The 26,832-nt window shown below is 43.4% G+C and overlaps 1 protein-coding gene across 2 annotated transcripts in view; it reads left to right on the top strand.

Moving 5' to 3' along the window:
* LOC310963479 (outer dynein arm-docking complex subunit 2-like) overlaps positions 1-26,832 on the top strand; it is a gene marked incomplete at both ends in the record, with an annotated part of 86,352 nt that overhangs the window by 40,088 nt on the left and 19,432 nt on the right. The window contains 3 exons of one of the 2 annotated variants that reach the window (XM_083936332.1): positions 20,326-20,572; positions 22,870-23,029; positions 26,095-26,248. In XM_083936332.1, coding sequence (XP_083792458.1) covers positions 20,326-20,572; positions 22,870-23,029; positions 26,095-26,248 — 561 coding nt within the window. Of the gene's footprint in view, positions 1-4,502; positions 4,620-20,325; positions 20,573-22,869; positions 23,030-26,094; positions 26,249-26,832 lie in introns of those variants that run through there. The other variant, XM_083936331.1, reaches the window with a different exon arrangement.

Genomic DNA, 26,832 nt, shown 5'->3' with positions numbered 1-26,832 from the left:
ATGGTAATTATTGGTAATTTTCAGCTGAAGGTATTCCAGAGTGTAGCTTTTGCCAGGTCCTGGTATGTATTTTAGGCTTTTGCTAATGTAAATGAGAAAAACGTTTGCACTTTGTTGCCATGAGCGCACTTGTGCCCTGGCACGATTAGGGTTTGTTATATTTCTTTTCAGACTTGAGGAGTGAAAGTGCACAGTGAGACTGTGGGGGCTGGGGGGCAACATTACACCAAATGTGAGGGAAGGAATAAAACACAGGCAGAGCATCGCAGGTTTACTCCTACAGTTTCCTGTTGGTTTGCATGTAACATGACTTCAGGTTGTGGGTGTGGTGAGCAGACGATACAGACACTGTGTGCTGCCTGCTCTGTTATGACTACCATGTTTTTAAGATCCATGGAGTGTAATGTCTTAGAGCCCTTGACTTAAGCCTCTCTGCCTCAAGCCTGGACCACAAATAAGAAACCATGTTCTTCAGGTTGTACAGACTCACGGTTCACACTGAAACCTTCCCCTTAAGGACGATGTTGTAAAAAGTGAGATTTTCATGTCTTTTTTTATTATAAAGCTGGCTGAGGTGCTGTATAAATACTGTGAAAGTATCAATACACTCAATTCACACAGAAAAACACACACTCCATATTCAGAAACTGTGCCTTTTAAAATGAGCCGTCAGGACTTCTGTACAGTTGTGATGTCACAACTATACTATATATAGATAGAAAGTTGCTGCTTCAGTGTCGTTATAGTCATTTCCTTGCTGCAATGATGGGTGCGAGACGCTGAGAGCGCAGATGTGGAAGCCCTGGAAAAGTTGACCATTCAGAGCAGACTGGGTTTGGGGGGTTAAAGAGACAGGCGCCAAAATATTTCAGACAGAGGGCGGATACAGGTGTATTCAGACAGACAGTGTGAGGAAAATCATGTGACATGAATGTGACATGAATACACACATAAATGTGAACATTTAAGCATGTAAACACGTTCTAGCAGAATTCTAAAATGCAAGTTTGAACCTGAAAAAGAGCATAATATGGGACCTTTAATGTCCCTGATTTGAAAGCAGTCCACCCTCCTTTTCCTCTTCCTCTTTAGAGACACAGAAAAAGCAGTTTTACAGTCTCTGGCTCACTGGAGGCTGCAGGGAATGTTGTTTACCTTGACTTCCCTCAGCAACTTCCCCTCGGCCCAGCTAAACACTGCTGTCTGTTTGTGCTGTTTGCCTCCAGAGTGCAGTCTAAAACATGGGAATGGTGGGGTAGAGGGGGGTTGATGGAGCCATAATGGTCTGTCAGACCTGGCACAGGGGAATTTAAACCTAAACTCCTGCAGGCAAACGCCATCCAACCGAGCACACTTAACACCACAACACCTCCATGTGCGATAAGGTGTGTGTGTGTGTACACATGCAACAATATGTGCGGCCCTCCCAGTCTGCACGCCTGCTCTACCCCCCACCCCCCTGCCAGGATGGGGGGGGAACGTGTTCCCCAGTTCCCTTCTTGGAGGTCAGGAATCACTGGAGCTCTCTGAAGTGCAAAAACCTCAAAAACTCACGATTCAGTTTTCAAACGTGGGGCAAGTGTTCATGTTACCACAGTCAGGCAATATCCAACAAGTGGTGTATTATATTCCTAGAGATCCCAGCTGGGAGGGAAAGAGCAAGCTCGAGAAAAAGGCAGTTAAGAGAGACACGCTTATCTTAGCCTAGCTGTGCGCTTCGGGAGACCTTATTTGGCGTCGTCTGAATAACATGGTATGAGGTTGGCAAAACGCTGCCTTTGGCACTTCCCAGGCATCCTCTCTTTTCACAAAAGAGACTTGTTTAGGGAGCTGAATGTTTTCTGGAGCCTGTGGATGTAAGTTTGCTCTTGGAGGTGTTTTGGATGCTATTTAAAAATCATATAAAACCCGAGGGCAAATGTCTCACATGTACTCTTTGACGCTAGTGCTTTGAGAGGAACTGACATATTGGATCGGCGTATGCCTTTTTCCACAAAAAGATGTGATTGTAATCAGGAAGAAGGATATTATTTTCTCCGGTTTTTAACTGGACTTGTACTTTAGGTTCACAGCCCTTTCACTCTCACACACACAAGCTGGCTCACCTCATCATTCATCTGTTTTCCTTTCATTGTTTATCTTTGCGCTAAAAATCCCGGGAATGTCTTCTCTCTGCTTCTTTGGCTGTTTGCTAACCGCACAAATGTGCAGAGCTGCGTTTTAAGTTTGTATGTAACATGGAGAGGGTTCAGGTTCAGCCTCGGCTCTGCTCTGACATGCATCATGAACACAATGAACGGTCTCAGGTTGGCCCTAAGTACTGATCAGCTGGATAGAGATTAGGCAGAGTCTATGTAGAAAATATTATTGAAAATGATTACAAAAGTTGAGTTTGGACATTTCAGTTGTGTGAAACCGACAAAGGAATCCCACCACTTCCTATGTTGATATGTGGAGCAAGTGCTGAACAGGATGGGAGAGTTTGGAATAAGAGGACGAGGGGAGAGAAAATGAGATTAGCCAGAAGCTTTGAGTCCTTCTGCTGCCTTAAACTGAACTCAACCAGTGGCTGGATGTAAGTTTTAAAGGGGCTTAGTTCTTGGATCATTTCCTCTGAACTGCAACAGTCTAGATATTGTCCCATTGTGCTGCTCAGGATCAATAGAGATGTGACATTGCTGCACTGACACCGGGGAAACAACCCTGATGGTGTTCAAACACCATGGGTAAGCCTGCTGCAGCACGATCTTGGTTAAAAGAATCTCTTTGGTTTTTTTTAAATCCCTTTTTCATTCAGTGGAGAACAAGGCCTTGATATATCGGGCTTAAAAGTGCCTCAGACGTCTCAGCAGTTACTGTATTTATCAAAGCCTCATTATGTTTAGGAGCAGGGAGTCCTTAAGTGCTTAGTTGAGGGATGTAATGTTGCCGTTGGTTCATTATGGATGTAAACAAGACGATCCCAAATAATTGCAAGTGTGGCTTAGGAAACCTCAGTGGCACACCATTGTGATTTTACCGAGCACACATTGAACAAATTTAGATTCATCCATTGCACCAGCGTATTTATGCTTACATTGACTTTATTTTGACTCAGCCCCACAGTCGCCCACAAACATAATGTAGTGATTTTGCTCCAGATAAAATAGGGGGGAAAGCACACCCCTTCAAAACACATGCCACTCAGTGGTGTTCCATATATATACTGTGTGTGTGTGTGTGTGTATATATATATATATATTTTTCCTTTTTGCTGATTTACTACGCAACTCTTTGAACGGATGGAAATCTTTCAAATGTTCAGTTTTATGAAACCAAAAAACAAACTTCCTAAGCTAGAGATTTCTGCAGCGCAAAACCTTGTTCTGCAATAAGATCTAACGAGATCCATTACACAAGCCACTAATAGTCGGATATAATCTGACCTTTGGAGCGGCGGAAGGGCTGTCAAGTGGTGTGGTTCATGCTCAGGTTTTTAATGTTGAGCCTTCCCTGCACGACTTTCATCTGAACAAACTCACAGACGCATGTGTGCTCGCAGCTGTAAACCCTTTGCTGAGGCACGGTTTGGAAGGGTAGAGTGGGACGCACGCTGAATACACACATGCGTACAGTACACACACAGAGGGACACACGCAGCTCGAGACTGTCGCCGTACAGCCACTGTATATCTTTGCAGGCCGTGCTGGTGGTAGTGTGTAGTGTGTGCTGCTGACAAATAGCAACATGTGCAACAAGCTAACTATTAACATATCCTCCTGCAACGGTTCGTATTATCTCATGAAAAGTTTAATAAGTGAGTTATCCTACGAATGTCCAGAAGCAAAAGCGATCAGAGCACTTGTGCAAACTCCTGCAGTGCAACAAAAGTACTTGGTTAGGGTTAGGAAAAGATTGCATTGTTTTGGGGTAAAATAGCTTTGTTTTTAAATGTTGTTTGTACATGGCATTAAGTGGGTGAAAAAATAATATAAGTCAACGTTGACTTCGGCTTTTGGCTCATCCGTTCACCCCGTGGCACCTATCTCTTTCAGCGCCCTTTGACAAAAAGCCCTGTCTGCTCTGATTGGTCAGTGTTTCTGGGTCTTTTGCTTCTGAGCTCTCACCACCTCTATACTGGGAAGTGACCTCCGCGGAGTAAAGCAACACTTTCTACCGTGTACATCGATCAATAAAGGCTGCTGAAATCTACACAGCCGCATGTGTTCCAACATGAATGTGATCCGAAATTGGGAAGAAATTAACATCTGCAACCAAGTTTACAGGTTTCCCTGGCTTTAGCGTGTAGCAACATTTAGCAATGTATGTTTTGCAGACACTGTAGTGACATACCTGGAGTAGATGACTGTATACGGAAAAAAGAAGATACTGTTGGAAATGGAGCGTTCAGAACAGTTTTACTTTTATGTACCTCATTATCTGAATCTATGACTCGGCCTTTAATGATTCTTTGGGAGTCTGTTCCTGCAGTCAACCGTAACCTTTGACCTTGTACTCCGCAGCCCCTCATCCACATCATGGGCTCTGATGATGAGATGCTCCAGGAAGCCGCTGCTGGCTGTGTGCGAAACATCCGACTCCTGGCCCTGGCTAATAGGAAGGCTGTATTATTTTATTGACAGTCAATGATCACGGCATCCCTGGAAACCAAACAGGGGCTGCACAAAAACTACATTAGTATTTGTCTTGCTGTAACTTCAGAGTTGGTTTTTAAATGTGTTTGGAAAAAGGTTCAAATCAAATGTATGAGGAAAGTGTTTATGATCTGAGAAAGGTTTCAAATAAAATGTTTTATCTCGATTGATGAGCACGTATTTATTTGTGCTCCCGCTTCCGTTCTATGGCAAACCTTTATCCCGATCTCCACGTTTACATCAACTACCTCATCAGGAGCTCGTACAAACATTTTAGGAAGCCCTCTTCTTGCTCTCTGAATGTGATTATAAAAATAAACGCTTCTTCTTCATGTTTGATCCCACGCCAACTACCCCATACGTTGTTCAGTGTGAAACACTCTGCGTCCTCTGCGGTAACATTCCTCGAGTAATCCACACAAGACCACAGTTTCTAAACAAGATCCACATCTGCTCGAGTCGCTCAGCCTCCTCTCACACAGTGTGCGCACCGCTGTACTCGCGATGAGACATTTAGACAAACAGAAAAGGTTGCTGTTGGTTGTGTACTGAAGCACCAGCGTGGAATACGAGTCTGCACAAATGCTCTGCATAAATACCACACGATAATACGAACACATAAACTCAAGCACTGCGGATGGGAAATATCTATAACAGTCAGGAACACAATAGTGTGCCCTGTCTCCACCACTGATATCATGTGGGAGAATGAGGATTTTTCCACATTACTCACAATATTTCAGATTATGTCGAGGTATTTATTATAAATGATACAAACAAGCTCATTATTCCTGTTAGTAAAAACACATGTGGCCAGTTGGGATCATCTCTGTACCAAAGTACTTAGTCAGCACCAACTATAAAACAATCTAATGACTGATTTTTGGGAAAATGCAACAAATTGCTTCTTTTTTTGTGCATGTTTTTGTGTTTTTTTCTACACAGTATATATTTAGACACTGCAACGGTCATGGTGTGTGTGTGTGTGTGTGTGTGTGTGTCTGTGTGTGGGTGTGCACCCCATTGCAGCTGATCTGTTCTCCTTTGATTCTTTGTCTCCTGTTCCTGTTTATCATAAACAGGCCACGGCAGGCCTGACAGACTGTTGCGCAGCAGGTTTCAGTCAAAGACTCCCGGCCTCCACCGTGTCTGTCAGCCTCTCTGATCCCACTGTCCTGGTCCCAGTTAGCTTAGATGCTCAGCACTCAACCGCAGAGGCTGCCACAGAATCTCATGGGACTTTCATCATTAATAACAGCCACGTGCTTAAATCGAAAATTAGCAAAACACTGAAAATATGTGGTTGAAAATCTTCATTTCTCTTTGAAGTTTAAACACAACCAGCTGTAAGCGGGGGTCAGTGGAAGAGCGCGGATGGAGGAGAGTAGATGAGTGAACTTATTACTCCAAAGAAGCAACTTCCTTCAGAAAAAAACCTCAACTAGGAGCTGAAGGAAGCCAGTGTCTTCAAACCACTCCGAGCAAAATAAACTCACAATGATTAATGGCTCTTTATTTCCACGCGGCACGCTTCATGAGCTCTGCGACGTGCCCAGTGTCGGAACGAATGCTGTTTAACGGGAAAACATTTCGTCACTTCAACAAACAAAGTTGAAAATGTTGTTTTCTTCTTGTGTGGCTGCTTAAAACTTCCTTTTTTCATCCCGATTTTGTTTTTAGAAAAGATTTTGGCTTTTTTTTCTTTTACTTTAAGCTCTGTCTGTGTATTTTAAAGGAATAGTTCGACATTTTGGGTAATAGCTTACCTGCTTTCCTTCCAAAATGACATGAATTAATTGACAACCTCACATTTGTGCGGAGCTGGAGTTGATGTCGTTAACCTATTATAGCATGAGAACTGATGTCAGGGGGAAACAACTGGCCTTGCTCCGTCTAAAGTAAAAAATATATGAGTAGCAACTACAGTACTACGGAGTAGTGATACGGCGTGAGCTGAACTTTCGTCAACTCAAAACTGTCGCTCGCGTTGAAAGCGTCATAATGGAGGTTGAAGGTTGAGGTTCATGAGGTTGAAATGAGGGTCTTCTCATTCCACTACAAAAACCGAAATACATGTGTTGTGCTCGATAAACAGGGCCAGATAAGGTGAACCCGGAGGAGTCTCAGAGGTAGTGTGTCTCTGGGGCACTGCATGTGTGTGTATTTGGGGAGATTCAAGATACAAGAAGCTTTATTTATCCCCAGGGAAATTAATGTGCAACAGTTTCAATACAAAGGTGGGAAAGGATCAGAGTGACAATAAGCATAAAAACGTAAATCAAATCAAAAGAAAGCTAACATCAAATAAATCAAACAATAACTAATGTGACAGAGTGCAACAGACATTGTGGTTAAACGTAGGTTTATACAATATACAACTATACGCAGCGTGCAGTTTGAGTACAGTTTAAGTACAAACTAAATAAGTGATGAGGAGCGATAAGTGATAACAGAGTTAAAGTGTAGCAGCATTTCTGACTGAACTAAGTTACAGTGCAACTAAATAAAGTGATGCAGTGATGATATAAAGTGATATAAAGTGATGCAGTGATGATATAAAGTGATGCAGTGATGATATAAAGTGATATAAAGTGATGCAGTGATGATATAAAGTGATGCAGTGATGATATAAAGTGATGCAGTGATGATATAAAGGTGATGCAGTGATGATATACAGTGATGCAGTGATGATATAAAGTGATATAAAGTGATATAAAGTGATGCAGTGATGATATAAAGTGATACAGTGATGATATAAAGTGATGCAGTGATGATATAAAGTGATGCAGTTATGATATAAAGTGATATAAAGTGATGCAGTGATGATATAAAGTGATGCAGTGATGATATAAAGTGATCTAAAGTGGCATTTTCTCAGGACACAGTGTCTCCACTGTTCCTTATCTGACCAGGGGGGGATGAATTATACAGTTTGATGGCTACTGGAAGAAAAGACTTCCTCTGGCGTTCAGTGTTACACCGCGGGAGAATGAGTCTGTGGCTGAAGATGCTTCTGCTGGAGGTGAGCAGCTGGTGGAGAGGGTGAGTGGAGATGGTAGCGTATGTGAAGTGATGGCACTGGTTCATTTTTTGAGATTGACTTTGATGTTGAGAGTCTGCTGGTGCATTGGTGACCTACCCGTATTTTACATCTTGTTCCACACTCTCTGGCATATTTAACAGTGCTAAACTCTAGTGGGTCCGCTGTGCTGGGTAATGAGAAGTAGATCTAATATTGGGGCTTTCTGCGGTGACCGTATTTCTCAAACGTAATGAAAACAAGAATTTTCTTTTTCTGCCGAACTCTGCTCCTTGACTTCCTATTATGTCTGATGTGTTGAGGCTTGATATGCAATCTTTTCACACGTTTTTAAAAAAAAAGACAGATTTAATATCCTCCGAACCTCACGTTAAACTTTGCAGAGCACAGGGGAGACGCTTTAGAGGAAGTAGTAGGCTAAGTTGGTTTCAGGAGCCTGGCCCTCAGGCCCATCGGTCATAAAGCCACAGTTGAGTGTATTAGCTGAGCCACGAACCCTCGGAGAACAGAAACTGCCACTTTTTTTGGCCGGCTGTCCGACACAGGGACATTATTCACGAGAAATTAGAGGTTATGCCTCCACGCCTCTGCACAGGCAGCAATTACGTCCGGCTCTGGCCTTTTTGGTCACCATTCAAGATGTGATGCTTTTCATCGCTTAGCGGAAGCGATGGAAATAGTAAAGGGATATCCCTAATGTTGTTGCTCCTGTTTTGAAGGAAAGTGTGGGCCCTTGCGTCGACCACATCCCTGTATCTCCACTGGTATGTCTCAACATTGGCCTGACCTTCACCCTGTCCAGACTCCAGCAGAGGTTTCCCATAGGTCAGGGTGATGGATGCAACCGCATTCGGGGACTTTATGACACATTACACGAGACTTATTGTATGTGTGGAAATATCCTTTCTTACAGTCGTGAAAACCGTCTGTCCACATTTGACAGACAGAATAATAAATATGTATATATATCCCTTATTTTTTTACAGTCATGCCCTTTAGAGAGTGCGCTGGGTGTTGTGAGATTAGCTCAATTGTTTTAAAATGTAACAGCTCCTTTGAAGTCTTTTTTTAAAGATCCCACATCTCCTCAGGCGTTCCGCAGCAATATTTCATAAAAGAAACTAATGAACAGTAAAAGCTCTTTCCGAATATTAGAAGTGGCTTTTCCGTTCCCTTCGGTGTCTCAGGACCGTTTTTTAATATAAAATCACAAACTGTTGCACAGCAGCAGCAGCGGCGGCGGCGGCAGCAGCAGCAGCAGCGTGGTTTACTTGCAATGTTGCCATTAAAAACATGCATATGCACAACGGCCTCTCAGAGCTTCATCCCAACAGAGAGCGGCACTCTCTGGTAGCTGCGGACGAGGGGGGTGAACGCAGCTTCTGTTCTCAATCTGTAAATTAGCTTTTATATCATTACAACATGCTCACACCACCGGGTCTGTTGGAGCGAGCCTCGCGTGTCGTGGCGCTCACACGCTGTTTGCTGCCTCTCTGTATCTGCATCTTTCTTTTGCTTGCACACAACATCTCCCAATTTTATACTCCCCTTGAGGTTAAAGGGCTCTCCTGTGATTCCCGTGCACTTCTGAGGGCTTTTTGAAGACTTCAAGGGCGTTCCCTGCACTAATGAATCCTGACATCCCCTTCCATAAAGTGTAAATAACGAGCTGGTATGACAATAAATAAACAGAGAAATGTGTGGGCAAACACAGCATCTGAGTCACATTTCAAAGCTGCGAGAGTAATGTCTCCAAAAAGGTCTTAAAATATTAATAATACCTTCATTGGTCGCGACAGCTGTGGCTTTCATTGCCTGCACCAGGCCTGTAATTAGCCTCATGCAGAGCTAAAAGCTTCAGAATTAAGCTCAGAAGCATGCTTACATGCTTTAAAAGATGAGTTTGCACACACAAAAGTATTTTGTACACAAATTGTTATGAAAAGAATAATTTAATTTGAGGAAACAAACAATAAACAAGACAAGCCTGGGCTCCTTTGTGTGTTTGCTGCTGCTGTGAATGAGTACGTCATAATAGCTTCTCTCAGTCGGTGCTGCTCTCATTCGAGATGAGATGTTTGTCGGCTCATTAAGTCTCATATTCTCTTAGTGATATTAGTTTCTCTACTGAATATATGTGCTGAACATATCCCATCGCATGCTCACAGTTGAGACACAAGTGAAGAATGTGCAGAAGAGTGCTTGTCTGTTGCCGGCTACTTCCACCGCTCAGCACACCCGGCAAGTATGTGCGGGATTATCGGAGCGTCTCTGGTCAATTTATCAAATTGATGGACTTTGGCTGAATCTGCGTTGCTGGTCAAAAACAAACCCTCTTGACGGCGCTCATTTCTGAGGAAACAGAGAATTCAAAGAGACCAAAATGGAGGAAGCTATCATAGCTTATTAGCTGTTTTGCAACATCCAGTTTCACTTGACTCACTTGACTCTACTCAATAGAGGCAGAAGAGAGAATAGAAGAGACAGGAATCGATAGAAATATTTTTTTGGATGAACTAAGGGCGCATTCACACTTGCCATTTGTATCATGCTAAGCACGAACGACGGTTAAAGTCTGGTTCGTCTGACCAGTGTGAGTAACACTGTTTCGTACCTAGGCTCGACACGCTTCCCTGCAGAGAGGTCGGCTTTAGTAAAGCGCGGTTGCACATGTACGAGCACGAGCATTGACGCCGCTTCTGAGACTATTTATACGCGACAGTTCCCCACGAGGGAAATTTAAGAATCATGCAACTGAATGGTTTTGCGTGGTTCTGATGCGGAGGTGGAGTGTTTACCGCAGATTTGGTCAAATTAAATTATGTAAAAGCAGCTAGACAACAAAGACACTCTGAGGGGTGATGACGCCTTTAAGCAAGAAGCAATCGAGCTGAGGCCCGGATCATTTTAAGTGATGTGAGTACAAGCAGGTCTTCTATTTAGAGTAAGACCTGCAGCTCTACGTCAGGTTAACAATGAAAATGTGACATAAAAGAATAAGCGTTACTACAGTAATCGAACAAACTAAAACAACCCAGTTTGGCGGCAGTAGCTCAGTCCATAGGTGACTCGGCTTGGAACCGGAGGGTCGCCGGTTTTAGTCCCTGTGTGGACCATGAATGGAGTGTGGACTGGGGGCTGGAGAGGTGCCAGTTCATCTCCTTGGCACTGCTGAGGGGCTGTCGAGCAAGGCATCGAACCCCCAACTGCTCGGGGCGCCGATCGATTGGCAGCCCCCTCGCTCTGACATCTCTCCATTAATTGCATGTATATAGGTCCTGTTTGTGCATGTGTGTGTATTTCGGGCCTGTGTGTGTCACATGCAGGTAAACACACCAATGCACATGCAGACTTGTCTGGTTCCGATTCATATTTAAATATCACCAATGCAAGAAATATATGACATTTATTCATCTTTGGGTGCACGCTTTGCCATTTTCTGTCTCTATATTTCTTTAAATGTTCAAACGTGGCACTCATGGCAACCAACGGTCGAGTATCGTTTGCCTATTTGTCAAATAGGCAACTTTGCAACTGATACTTTCAAGCCCTGCCAAGCTTCAAGAACATCATAAAACCCTGATGAAGCCTTAAGGGCTGTGAGCACCTTTTAATTGCAGCAAATCTAGCAGTGCAACTGTTATTCTTATCAAACCTCTGACATTTTCCTCACATGAACAGAGAAGCAGAGCAGATTGGAGGAGGCTCCGTGAGGGATTTCTATAAGATTAGTCATCCTGGCTCATCCTGAACTGTTACAGCACTCAACATCTAAGCATTTCTAATGAAACAACCTTTACTCACCGGATCTGATGTCTGTCCGTTGTAGTCGGTAGAGGGTGGACGGAGGGGGGGGGGGGGGGCCTGGGCTTTAGGATATGCCTGTCAACCACATTAACAGATCATAGCCTTTTTTCTGTACCTGACCTTGAAATCGAGGAAATTGTGAAATCTTAGACACCACTGCTGATTTGATGAAACTTGGAAGGTTTGACTCTCGCTTTAATAAAATCACACTGATTGGCCTCAAAAGGTAACTGCATCTTTTTCTAAGGAACAACATGTTTGCAGTCGTTTGTTTCGATGCTGATTTGCTGTCTTTCTCACTCTGCGACTTTATTATTAATGTGACACGTGATGATGTTCAGAGCGCTTTTCAGCCTTGTGTTCGCAGGCGTTTTTGCGTGATCTGCAGCCTTTCTTTCGTGCCGTTACATCAAACTGGAAAGGAGAGGACACTGATAGCCAACTAGCAGATACATTCATCTGCAGACAAAGGATAATGTCGGGTAAAGATGCTCAATAATGCCAAGTTCCTCACACAGCAGACAGTGATGAGCTGGCACATGCTCCCATCTGCACAGCTGTGAACCATAAGCGCGGCCAGGTTTCCCTTGCTGGATCATGAACCAACCTGAGAGCTCCGTATGGCACCCTACCAAAAATTATATTATCCCAGAGTTTTCATCACAATCTTTTCATCAAGCTATCACAACTCTGGACCTGAGGGGAAGACATGCAACTGGGGGGGAATAGCACCAAATCAACCCATCATCAGCGGGGCATTAAAGAACATCCCATTTAAATCTGTAACTGATTGCACGCTTTGAGACAAAAGCACAAAGTCCAAAAACTGCGGTAGATGTTGCCAGCTTAAATGTCTTAACAGAATTAAGAGTAATATTTGTGAAAGAGGTCGATAAGGTAAATGTTCAAAGTGTATGTGAATGCTTCGGTGCGGTGTTGTATTCTTTTTACGTGGCATTCTCTCCCATTTGACTCCTCAACTCCAAATGTTTTTTTAAGCCCTCTGACATTAATAAATGTCCTTTCCCTCTGCGCAGTGCATAAATAACACCCTGTTCCAGTCTAGCTAACTGCTGTCTGTCAGTTTGCCCAAACGCTCCCAAATACTTCAGACTTTGCAACCGTCTGCTCACAAAGACAAATACCTGGACACTCAACGAGTAAAGATAGCACGACCAGAATTCTGGAGGTGATGACACTGAAATAAGTGAAACATTTCACTGACGTTTCCACACTGGCATTATAAATGACCACGTCAAACATGCCTCTTTGTTATTCTACCATGAGTGAGTGGTTCTGGCAGTGCTAAGGCGCACAGAAAGCACGCTTTGTCTGACTTGATTCAACTTGGATTGCCAGTGCGAGAAAATCAGAGGGTCCAGTTCACAATGAAAGCATGTTCTCTGACAGATGTATCCATCACCTCCATGTACACTGGATACTGGACTGGCATCTCCGCCCCGTGGAGCAGTTTGTGCCTATGTCTTGGCCATTTGTGTATTCTTGGAAAGCCATATTTAGAGAGACAACAGAAGATGGAAGGGTTGGAAGAGTATTGGGTGTTCCAAGTTGCAATTATTCCCCACTGTAATTTCAAGGAGCAATTCCAGTGACTTCTAATGGCGCTCGGTTTTGACTCTTGATTACTTTCAGTAGACGTGGACAGACGGCACACGTTTCAACCGGCTGATTAGTGTCCCGAATGTTTAAAACCCCTCTGAAAACCGTAATTGGGTCATTTTAAACAACCTGCAAATTTTCTCCTCAGTCACATTTTCCACGAAAGTTGGCAAACTTTTGAACAAATATGTCTGTGGCTTTACAAGTAGTCTGAGCGCAACAGCATGTAATTCCAACTTGGTTTACATGTCGGAAATTAAGTCCAAGTCTGGAGCAAAAACATCGTCTTAATTGAGGGACAGATTACGGGTGCGGAGACTGGGGTTTTAAAAAAATAATTTAGATTGTAATGGCGTGAGGTGTTGACATTGAGCTAACACTGATTTCAAGTAATGGCCGCCTTTACATGGCCAGATCTTTTAATACCCATTGAATGATGAGGTACCCCAAGGCAAAAACAGGGTGTTGCCGGCTGGATCCATGACGTTTAATGAATGTCTGCTTTTCAATTTTACATTCACTGCCTCAGAAAAGACACACACGTCTTCAATCTGAGGCTGTACAATGTTCTTGCTCCTCTGCTGCCCCTTTGCTACAGCATTTTATTAATTACAAAGCAGAAACATTGGATTTGCTCTCTTTGTGGTGTTCTCTGTGAAGCATTCAGGGTTAAATTGGAAACAATGTTACGAGTGCAAGGAAATAAAACTTATATGAAAGCCGCCCCTCAGGCAGGCCAGAACAAACCCACTCACAAATGAATTCCAGTAAACAATACAAGTGTGTGTGTGCGTGCTGTATGTATATACAATCAGATGCAGAGGTTAGATGCAAGAACAGTGCGACGTGTTCCCAAAGTTACAGCGACGCTTAGCATTGAAATGAAATCGTCTTGGATGGAGGAGAGTGACGTTGAACTGAGGTTTCCTTCCTGGCATTGACTGAAAACAAAGCTCCAGATGTTGGAATACAGAGTGTAAGATGATTGATATAGATCCGTATGTACTGGAAATTGGGCTTTTATTAAAGGGGCACTCCACTGATAAATCTAATAAAAAGATTGGGAAATACCAAATGACAGATTTTTGTTTTTTTTAAAGGTCAAAATCAAAGATATCCTGAGTTTATGGCCATTTCTCAGCAAAATCAGTTCATTTTAATTGAACCACCACCATGAGCAGATTTGTTTAGATGTGTAAGTTAACTCTTCTGTGCTGTGTTCACCTTTATCACACGTTTTTCCATGTGATTCATCTCGGCAGTGTTGACCTTTAAAGGAACAATCAGCGGGAAAGTCCAAAACGGACAAAGTTTTGGCTTTTATGCTCGATTTCACATACCACTTTGTTGTCCGCAAGCTAGCTAGCTTAGTGAGATTATTTCCCGCCTTCCCAAGAATTCAATTATTTACAATCCCCATTAGCTACCCAATCAAACCAGACTTCCTTGTACCAAGTCTTTCCCATTAGGGTCCCATAAGCCCCATCCCAGTTAGGGTCGGAGCTTTTAAAGATGATATCCTCTCTGCCGCACGCCCCACTCCAGCTGACATAGTGAGCGCCTCAGTGCTTCTATGTCCTAATTTTTCACTGCAAGATCGCAATGAAACTGTGAGAAACTTAACATTAAACTAAGCAAATTGACTCATTGCTGTGAATTACATTTCAATTTCATAAACATTTTCAATTCATGGTTTGTTGTGTTCTTTATGGGCGACACGGTGGCGTGGTGGTTAGCACTGTCGCTTCACAGCGAGAGGGGTACTGGTTCAAAAATCCCGGCTGTGGCCCTTCTGTGTGGAGTTTGCATGTTCTCCCCGTGTCTGCGTGGGTTTTCTCCGGGTTCTCCGGTTTCCTCCCACAGTCCAAAGACGTGCAGGTGTTCGGTTCATTGATGACTCTAAATCACCCGTAGGTGTGAATGGTTGTCTGTCTCTGTTCGTCTCTATGTGTCCTGTGATAGACTGGCGTCCTGTCCAGGGTGTACCCCGCCTCACGCCCGATGTCAGCTGGGATCGGCTCCAGCCCCCCCGCGACCCCGACAGGGACAAGAGGTTGAAGATGAGCGAATGAATGAATGAATGTGTTCTTTATCTGTATTCTATAATTGGCAAATCCTGATGTATTTTTGTACGTTTGGGTCCTGGGTCCTCATACTGGGAGCCCCCGCCCTATAGCATGAAACAGGAGAGTCATGTGTCACTGAAAGTCTATTTTTTAACTATTACAAGAATACATTTCTGAGCTCCTGTAGCATTTGAGTACAAACATTGTCAATATCCGCACAATGTCTCAGCCGTCACAACTTCAGACTAAAAACACTGGTACATTGGTATCGGTGCCGGGCTTCAAACACTATTATTGGACGAACCCAAGTGTCCGGAGCTACAGACATTAGAGGCGAAAGATAGCAGATGACAGTGTAATTGAGGGACCTGAGATGAAACAGAGCTGTTTACAGGGAACACCTGCCACCAACCCCGACAAAGCAGGACTTCATGATTAATGTCGTGCTACCTGTTGAATCGTTTTGTACGCCCACACTGGACACCAGGCGGGAATCAGACGCAGAGATACAGTGAGCCAGAGCAGAGGCTTTGGAGAATGTGTATTAAGATTGAAGAGATGCTGGTGACAAGTCCATATTTTACCCTCCCAAGAGACGCTCGTTCTCACCCACGGGTTTAGATAACAGCGCTAAAGGTCACGGGAGGAAACAGAAGTTCACTTCAGGCGAGAAGGAAAACTTACATATTGTGTAGAACCTGAGCAAAGAAACCTTCCCCAAACTTAATTAAAGTGATCGCATGACTGGGTCGTTCATAGCATGTTTGCACAAGCTGTTAGTAAAAGTGAACTTCCCCCGTTAAATGAAAATAAGCACAAATAAACAATAATTACACGGATCCCTAACCCTTCATATGGCCCTTGCTGCTTAGTCACGTCCTTCGAATCACTACCTTGGATAAACCCCAAGGGAACACAGAGCTGAGGACCTCAGAAGCTATGAGTCATGAACCCATAATGTGACAGCTTTTATAATGGAAGTCAATGAGAGGGTGCATCAGGAGTAATCAGCAGTGGCATGGCTATATACAGTAGGAATCTCTCTTTTCTGAATTTTAACAAACTGCTTAGATTGCATTTGGTTTGAATGGGATGAAGTAATTAAAACCGAGCTTCTGTAAAAACAGTCTTCTTCAGGTATTGAATACAAATAAAGTTTCTTCCGGGCTTTTCTAGAAACAAGTGGGATAAGAACTTAAACATTTGACGCAGGATCATTTAGGATCGTGCAATGAAGGAACATGATACAGTCTTTACAAGCATCCAAAACAGGTTTACTGCACTGTAAAGTACGTCTGCAGCAGACAGTTGGTAATAGGTTTAAAAGGGCTGTAAAAAAAATGTCCCTTTCACCAAGTGACTTTGTTTCAGTGTTTAAAGACTCTCTCTCTCTCTCTCTCTGTATGCAAACTGACTGATTCTGCAAATGTGGCGAGAAGATTCATATTTATTACAATGTTTCACTTGTTTGCTGAATTTCTTGAAGACCGAATACTTGGGCAGCAAGGCTTCAGGCCCAAATTCACTGCATGTCAATGAGGTTTTTGTAATTTGATTCATTTCAAATGTCTTTAACGTCATTTACACCTGTCATGCGCTCCCTCTGCTTGTGTTAGTATTGGGCTAACCTGTCTCTCTGCTCCGTTAGCACCTCAGGCTGCCTTGCTGTTCCTGATCCCTGATTGGCTGATTGAAGGCTCCTGGCCGAAGCTGCACCATGTCGACCCAATGAGGCCTCAGCCTATAAAGAGAGCTGTGCCCTCTCAGTCTGGTGGCCGCAGCCTGGTGTCTTGGTTTGATTTGATTCATTACATAATTGACTTTATCTAGGTTTCATTTAATCTTATTTTGCTTGGGGAGGATGGGCTAGCGTTCCTGTTTTCGTGGCTTTGTTTCAAGTTTAGTTGTTTAGTTCATTATTTAGGTCGTTCAGAGTCTCTGGTCCGACGGCCCGTTGTGTGGTTGGCCAGAGCACCTGTTATTCTACCAGCCCATCTGAGCCTTTTGTTGTTTCGGTTCAGGTTTAGTTATTTTACAATACATAATTTTTGCATTTGAACCTGGTATAAATGTTCTGTTATTGGCATTTTGACCTGGTGGCAGTAACACACCGCTAACACAACTGTTTATTCCATCGTAGGAATTCAAGATGCTCAGGACTCAGGACAGCTTCCATGGTTTTTAGATTCAAGTTGTGTGTCACGCCTCGTTTATACGTAAGACTTTCGCGAAGAGAGAACCTGTGCATCCACGCTCGTAGCTCCTCCGGCGTGCCTCCACTTTCCTCGAGATGCAGGTTAGGAATCGAGACACAGTTGCAAAGATCGATTTCCAGGTCACAGGCAGGAGGACTGAGAAGAGGAGAGGAGGCAGAAAATAGAGAAATAAGAATGTTTGAATAGTCTCCCTCCCTGTTCTCCTGACTCCTGGCGCTGCTCATTAAATTCCCCTGCCTCTCATCAGTTTATCAGGCTGCAGTATATCAAACCCAGCTTATTCATTCATTGTTGTTTCCACTCCAGCCGTAGATTCATGTCAAGGCCGACTCGGTATCTTTATTCCTACTGTATTGTTTTGCTTCCTCGTGTTTTTTTTTGATATTGCTAACTTGTTGTGTTCCACCACTCCTCTGCCGGCATGCCACACCTGCTCGCAACGCTTCTCCCACATTCTCTGTCCGCAGCGGCTTCAATCCAAGTCATCTCCATTGTTTTAGGTTTTTATCAGCCGCGATAGCAGCGTGTTTTCACCCTGTGAGTCTGTGTGTATGTCATCATGGCGAAATGTGTTCCCGGAGACACCTACTGTAGCAGGAACTACCACAGAGGGGGTTTTGATGATCCTGCCAGGTGTTTTTATGTCTGTGTGTCTGTCTGTCTGCAGCCAGATTTTGTCACAGTGATAGGGTTGCAACTGTGCATTACACACTCAAGAAACATTACAGGTGTGTAGCTGAGATCAAGATGAAGGCCGAATACAAAAAACGACTGTACCGCGGTGACAAAATCTGTCCGCAGACGCACAGACATGTAAACACCTGGCAAAGTACTTTAAACTGAGTCTGAAACTCAGTCTTTAGGTGTCTCCAGGACCACATTTTGCCATGATGACATACAAGCACATGCATATACACATGTACATACATACTGCAAAGAGCTAAGCTTGCTGTATCCCCTGTTTCATCTGTGTGCTCAGCTAAGATACATGGCTGCGGGCCGTAGTGTCACATTCAGCATTCAGATAAAAGAGTGGTTTTAGTGTATTTCTCAAAATGATGAACTGGTTCTTTGATGGCTTGTAGGCTAACTGATCTATAAAACCTGAGTTTATGATTTAGTAAATGAAGCCATTAGTCAGGATAGTACCCTAACTTCTAAAACTTATTAAACCTTTAAATTGTAATTATTAGAAAGTGGCACAAATCAAGAACATAATAGCTGATTGAAGAGAATCCCTGACGCCTGCATTATCTCAGTTTTCCCATGTCAGCTGGACACATTTGTTTAAACCAAAGTAACATTTTCAGACTCCACCGTGGATCCGATGATTTAGACAGCCTACTTTTTGCAGCGTGATGCCTCCCTCCCTCCGTTTCCCTCTGCTGGCCTGGGCCCCAGAACCGGCGTAAACCATCAACAGTATGTTCGCAGGCTCGGGCTGTGTACTAGGAAACATGAGCAGGGTGAGATATTCAGAGTCCCGGGCGGCGCGGCGCAGGCCGCTGGATAAAGCGGAGGAGGAGACGGCGGTCCGTGTGGTTTCAGCTCAGGATCTCAGGACGGGAACATGTGAGCAGGGAATGGGCGACTGGAAACAGGATTATTGTTCTACACAGCAGAGAGACGCAGGAGGGGCCCGGCACAGGTAGGTGACCGACCGAGAGGCACTGACACACTGATGAAAGCACCGATTGGCTCATATTTGAAATAATACTCAGGTTATCAAAGTTTGAACCCGGGGGGGTTTGGAAGGATACACACTTAAAGTCACTTTACCCGACTTTGAATGGGTTTACACTGCTCCTTATTCTGACATCTGTGTTTCACAACTTTACGTTTTAAAGCTTAAATATAACCTATAATATAGATGTTCATTATGAAGTTTGTATTTGTTTCATCACTACATTTCTGGCTGCTGATGGCACCACACCGCGGTGCGTCTCCCCCTCCCCTGACACGTTCAATAATCAGCCTCTACAGAGAAATACTGAATTAAAACCGAAGAGGAAAAACAAAATGTCACATTTGTGGAGCGTGCAGGGTTGTTTGTTTTGCATTAAAAAAAAAAAAAGGGAGAGCACCAACCAAAATAAACCATTCTGGGTTTGTAGCGACACGAGACCGCAGTGCACTAGAGGCAGGGCAGAAATACCCAGGGTCGTGCAATGATGCAAAACGCTTGAACCAGGATTTTAAAACAGTTTTAAAAACTCACATCAGGTCTTCACACCCCCAAACCACAGGGTCTGTAGATTTACTGGTGTAAATGAAATGTTCCCCTGAGCTGTTTGTTGACAATAAACTATAAACAGAGCTGAATTGTGTCACTTGTTCTAAGAAAAATACGGGTTTTAACTGATTAGGAGAATAAACAGTCTCGTTGCAGCGCGGCATTAATGCGCACTGGGAAGACAAAAGTACTCATTAGTTAGACTGGACCGACTGTCTGCACTGGTAATCATTAAACTCACCTTTCCTCTTTTTACTTTGCACGTTTCCAAAATACCTGTAGCATCAAAAGCACACTGAGTACAATTATTTTGATTTTTTTTGAGGCTTTTCAGAAATCATGTATGAGTTGATATTGCAGATTTACAAAGAGCGACCTTATAATGACGCACCGCAACACCACAGTTACGCACGGTCCGCCTCAGCTCAAGACAGTCTGCAGGCTGGTGTATTCAGGGTATTTGCACGGGCAGGCACACAGTGAGGGTAACCTAATCACACACACTGGAGTAAAGGTGTCACATAATGTGTCCGAGTAATGCGCGTTTTCCTGGATAAATATTAAGGGTTCATGTGGAGATTATTTTTGCTGGTATTTAGATTTTTCGTATCTTAGGTCACATTTTAGTTCAGTGTGTTCAGAGTATAAATACTAAAATATCCCCACTTGTTCCACAGGAGAGACGCGGGGACACTGTGACAAACCCGAGGAGGCTCTTTTTTTTTTCTTCCTTTTTTACTTTTTGCGCATCAGAGAAATCAGGGGACTATCTGGCCAAAGATGAACACCATTGTGTTTAACAAGCTGAGCAGCCAGGTCCTGTTCGAGGAGAAGGCGAAAGAGGTGGAAATGAGCAGCAGAAATTATTTAGAAGTCATCGACGGGCAACATCCAGACCTCCTCTCCAGCAACCAGACCATCAGAGACAACCAGGCCATCAGACACAGGCGGAGCGGGTATGTGGAGCTTTCTGTTAACTCTGCTGGTCAGCATGTGTGGCTATTATTAACATGTGGATTTACTGGAGCCCTGATGAGGAATACCTCCCTTTAACGGTTACTTACCTCAGAATAAGTCAGAGTGGGCAACAATTATGGTTTAGTTATAAGAGTTTTGTGCGCAAAACGAAGACAGGATAATAAATATCAGCTCAGGGCTCCGTGGGTCAAATTCCTATAGAATTACACCGGTGATCCATGCATGTGTATGAGCCTTCTTATTCGTTGAATTTCGGATTGATGAAATAGTTTCTGCAGCTGTGCGTTAATTGCGCATTTACGCACTCAAATGAGAAATTTACGCGCGGATAAAATAACCACAAGGGAGTTCTGTAATAGGTCTGAAACGGTAACTACTAATGCTTTTCATCTCAAGGCTGAAACACACATTTGATTATCCAGTCTAAATCCTTTCATGTGGCCTTAACGCAACAGGATCTGGTGGATCAGGGAATTATTATTTACCGTTCCCGGGTCTGCTCCTCGTTTAGGTGTTGATGTTCACAGCTAATCTTAAAATTAATAACTAGGTCAGCCGTGTTCGGTAGCACATGTCTTATAGAGGTCTCCATCTGCTTCTAATAAATAAATTCGCCCTTCAACTCTGTGTGTGGTCTAGTCAATCACAGAAGAGCCAAGTGTTTTTTAAACATTTATTACATTTTTACCCCCTTTCTGTGACCGGGAGCAGGTGTCCAATAACATCACGTCACACTATTATGTGTTATGTGTTATTTGCATGTTTATTGTGTGCATGGCAGAGAAAAAACAGTGGGATAGCGGTGACCTTCAGGAGTAGCCTTCAATAACAGAAAATATTATGAGTTGGTATGTGACTGTACGGTGACAACTTAAGGGAAACATCAGCGCCGGTGAAGAACATTCATTTATTAAACAGAGGTGTGTGTGTGTGTGTGTGTGTGCGTGTGTGTGAGTGTTTAAATCAAAGTTCAGAACACGGAGTAAAATGTCCTTTCGGATGTTCATACTGATCTAGATTACAAGGAAAATATTTGTAGAACATGAACCTCAGGCAGACTTGAGGTTAGACTGAAATATGTTACATCTGCAGTCAGTGGAGCTCTTTTGGTGAGATAAAGGGAGAAGCGGAGCACGGCACCATACTGACATCTACAGGTTCATGAGACCTGGAGGAAGGTGACACTGAGTCCTTCAGAGCAGGAAAACCGTCTTTAGGCCGACGTGAATGAGAACTGTTCATATTCCTGTAAGAACCCTCAGTGTGTCGATGACATTTGTAGTGATTTAAGTATATTTTGTCGTGTTTTATCTCGTGTAATATCACCACAGTAGACCGTACTCAACACCAAGCTTTTTGATTTGGGACTTATATATTTCTAATCTCCCGTCTTGTATTCCTGCTGTGGTATTTTTACAGCGTCCTCTGGGCATGTGTCACTGGCCTCTTCTGTTAAAGGAAAACCAGAAGTATAATTTCTCTCTTTTGTCGGTCCCTCGTGTGACGGCTTTGGCTGTGACTGTGACCCAGCTACATTGTTCTCTATCCGCCTCTCCTGGGTGTGAAATGTTAATCTGGTTTGGAGAAAAAAAAAGAAGTTTTCAAAATGTTTTTGTTTGTTTCGTTGCAACGTGTTGGCGGTTTGTGGGACACGAGGTGAAAAATACACTGCCACTTGTCATGTATCTCCCTCTCTGTCTGCCTCACTCTCTCTCTCTTCTAATCCAACCTCTCTTTGCTTAATTGCAGCGCTTTTGGTGAGAAAATTGCACATTGTTCGCTTTGTGTGTCATGACTAACGGACGCAGACGACACGCCGTTTCCACTCACGACTCCGGTTGCAGCTGCGCATCATTGTTTGGCTCACTTCAATAAACATGATCCTGTTTTTCTTCCACGGCTCTAAAACAACCAGAGTTATACTTTAAGTTGTAAAATGAGAAATTGAAATCTAGACCGTTTGCCAATATTTCATCCTGATATAAAGGACACGTGATGTTACTGACAAACGCAGAATGGATACACGTCAAATCATCTTACACCTACGGAGAAATCCTAGGTGTTTAATTCACGGTGGATTATAAATTAGAAAAGAGGAATTTAAAAAATATTAAATGTGCTGGACGGAAAAGAACAAACAGACCAGGTTTAGATGAAAAACAAGAACAAAAATAAGTCCCATAATTCACATTTACATGGACTATCTCGGTCGTATGTGCGTATTCACATATCTGGTGTTACGTCCAGCTACAGTGTGATATTTGTTCCTCCACAGGGGTCGTCCCAGCGGCGGTAAAGTGCGACACAAGCGTCAGGCCCTGCAGGACATGGCACGGCCGCTCAAGCAGTGGCTCTACAAGCACCGGGACAACCCCTACCCCACCAAGACGGAGAAGATCCTGCTGGCCCTCGGCTCACAGATGACCCTCGTGCAGGTGAGCCCACGTTCTGGCTCTTGCTCGTGTGATAAAGAAAAAAGGGAAAGTGAGCTCATTCTTATTATTCATGTATTCATACGGGCACGAGTGTGATCGCCGAGGGGAAAAAGTGAAATTTGATTTGTGTGGTTGCGTTTCTATCTAATCCGATCTGAAAAGCAGTATTTTGACTTGCGTTTGCAGAGTAATTAGGAGGCTGAAAGTGTTTTTACATCTTGAGCTGTTTATTTTACAGCCCTCGTGCAGTGGTTGATGTTATTCTGCTTTCTTCCATATGCTACGCTCTTCTTTCTGCTTCTTTTGTTTTTTATTTTGATCAAATGTGACGAGTCAGTGATTCCCAAACGTTTTGACCTATGACCCCTGTGTGATCACTCTCGTCATATGATCAAATCCGGATTTTATGTCCTTATATTGTGAATTCTGGAGGCACGGAAAAGTAAAACTACTCAGAATTTCACAGGAAAAGAAAATATCTAGAAAAATAATTAAATAAATAATAATTATTAAAGTTAATTTTGTTGAGCAGAAATGTATTTTCCCTTTGTTTTTTTTTAACTTTATTGTCTCTTAAGTGAAATACTACAGGCGACAATTCATGTAGTGGTCAATTTTGGGCTATTTTGTTTCCATAAGTTGGCTTTTTTTCCAGAGCAGAAGTAATCGTACGTCTTTCATGTGTGTGTCTGTTGATTTCTCCTAAAGTCAGTTAGCAGTAGATGCCTCATTAGCACATTTAAACATAGTTTCAGAAAACTTGTAATACAAACAATAATTGTCTCAGTGTAAGTAATCAAATGGGGAAGAGTTATGGTGACTTTTATTAGTTTTGTTGTATTTTAAACATATTCACTCCTCATTCATCCTCAGGACCCATGTTGGCCCCGACCCACAGGTCTGAACCCACTAATGATAAAGTTATACCTCACTATCACTACCAATACATGTTTCTTATTTGCTATTGCACCCTCTACTGATAATCCAAGAGTGGACAACTTGACCTTAGCGTCTGACAAACTGACCACTGAGAGGAAAACCTAGCGGTGAATCTGAGTGTGTTTTGTGTCTGGCACTTGCAGCTGTGTGTGTACAGTATCATCTGGCTGACAAGGTCACTGATACAGCCTCAGAGAGTCTGCGGCGGCTCTTTCGGGCTGCCGGCCACGATGCTTAATCTGGTTCTCATTTTGGGAGCCTGATGGAGCTGTTTGTTTTGGTGAGGGTGAGCAGAGTGCAGAGGAATGCTTTGTATTGGACACCGGGATGCTGTGCTGCGAACACACACACGCTCGCAACCTCACACACGCATTTGTTTAAGCTGACACCCAAATACCAGCAGCCGTGTCAAAGGTCAGCGGATGAGTGTGATGACAGGCGGGGAAATTATTTTCACCACATTTTCCAACATGAAGGAGATTCTTCCTCTTCTTCTCTGGGTACACTTGTCGAGGTTGAGTTGGGTTTTTTTAATTAATTTTTTCAAGTGTACGTTATTCTCTAATACCACTGTAGCAGCACCTTCTATTTATCGAGATATACGTATATATATCTACATATATCTCCATATTTCTTTCACAGTAGCCTATTTATATAGCACCTCAACCTGCTTTATGATAAAAAAGAAATCTCATTTGATATCTTGAAATTATTAATTTAATATTATACAACAATCTTGAAACTCAATTTTTACACTATGAAACTTTTACGGACATGACCTGAGTCTGAGTCATGAGTCCTGGGAACATGTGCTGGGTATTTTGTTACATTTTATAATCTAAACTAACTAACTGATGAATTATTGATTTACTATTGGAAAAATATATAAATAATCAAAATGCTTCAATGTGAAAATGAGTATTAGTTGCAGCTCAAGGTGGCCTACCCATTCATGGAGCGTACCGCTGAGTTCTTCCACTGTTTAGTCCGAACCAACCACCGCTGCCAGTAATGTAGAACGCATCACTTCCTGTGCATTTTCCCCTGGAAACACCCACCTGGCACCAGGTGTTCGAAGCAACTAAATCTGTCATGTTTTAGCAAAACAGCCCCTTTTTTCCATCTAAACATCGTAAATTACTACTTTAAAGTTTACGCTAATACGCCGGTGCCATCTCTCCATCACTGCTGAAATCCCTTGGCGTGCCTGCATGCCGTCTCCTCTACGGTACATACAGTACAGACAGGCCACGGGTGGAAGAGTCACCCTCCTTTTTTAATCTCTCTGGGTGTCATCTGAGCAGGCGGGCCATCCTTCCTGTCTTCTCTCACCCCATTGACAGCCATCTTTCCTCCAGTCCTCATTAGCGAGCCGTCCCACGCCTCGCCTCGCCTCACCTCGCCTTCCCTTTCCCTTCCCTCCCCTCCCCTCCGTCCAAACCACATGCACTAGATGCCGCCTTCCCCTGGAGTGCCACAGCGCTGGGCCCGAGACAAAGGGATGTGGGATGGTCTTAGTTAACGAGAAACACGATACTGGAAGAGGGGATCAGAAAAATAAGTACTCTAGCATAAGGCCCCTGTCCCAGCCCCTTCATAAGCCGCTTGAAGTCTATTGAGCATGAAAAGTTATTCTAGTATAACATCTAATGGTCTCCCTTCCCAGTAGAAGGAAGAGCGCCGGCTCAAGTGTCTTTTTTATTGCATCTTGAAGACAGTGTTGGAAAAAATGTATTATTGGAGGGAGGCTGTGTGAGTCCAGGATAAGCACGGGGGACGTACATCTCGGTCGGAACATTAGTTCATGCAACGTTGCGTTCGTTGGCCGCTCAACATTTGGAGGGTGTTAAATGTTTCTTCGTGGCGTTGAAACAGAAAAGATGCTTGCGGGGGTGTCTCTCCGGAGCGTCTGGGATGTTTCTCAATGCTGTTTCTGCAACCTGACTCTGGGTCTGTCTTTTGCCTCGGTCTGTCTTTGTTGTTGTGAATGAGACTGATGGCAGGCAGAGAGCAGATGCTTTCACAGTCAACTCTTTGTTTTGCTTTGGATGAGGAGGTGTTTGGAGTCTAAACAGTAACGTATGTTTCTATTTACTGTGTCTTCCTTCTCTTTCTCTTGCTCTCAGGTGTCCAACTGGTTTGCTAATGCCAGGAGGCGACTGAAGAACACGGTGAGGCAGCCAGACCTTAGCTGGGCGCTCAGGATCAAGCTCTACAACAAATATGTCCAGGGGAACGCAGAGAGGCTGAGCGTCAGCAGCGAGGACAGCTGCTCAGACGGTACGGCTCCACTGCACCTTAGCTGCAACTACCTCTCTCCTCCAGCTCCCATTCCAAGTTCAAAGAGGGAAACTTCCCTATTATTATTATTATGATTATATAATATATATATATATTACATATTATCCTTATTTATTTAGCACTTCTCCCTCATTTTAGGCACAACAGCAGGGTTGGCTATCTGATTTTTGACTGTGACCCTTGACCTCTTTGATTATGGCTGCTTATGAGGAATGGCTCTTGATTAAAGCAAAAGCTACATTAAAGGGATAGTTCTACTTTTTATTAAAATTGTGTTTGTGTGCGGTCATTCAGTAGTCAGTGTGTTGCCTATAATAGATCAGCTCAAAGTTTGGAGAAGCAGACAGGAATCCCAACACAGAAGCTCAGAAATGTACTGCAGTGGACGGTGGCAGCAGATAAATGAATTTAAGCCACCTAAAAAATAAACATATACTGTATTTTCACCACTTTACCTTGCCAGCAGACAGCCCTGTTTACACACGAGGAATCGAATTTGTTCTATGCTCTCGTCAAAGCCACCAGACTCCATTTACACAGTAGTTGTTGTTCTACTGCTGCCT

This window comes from Echiichthys vipera, assembly GCF_963691815.1.
Source record: "Echiichthys vipera genome assembly, chromosome: 21".
Lineage (NCBI taxonomy): Eukaryota > Metazoa > Chordata > Actinopteri > Perciformes > Trachinidae > Echiichthys > Echiichthys vipera.
This window is presented reverse-complemented; position numbering and strand designations above follow the sequence as displayed.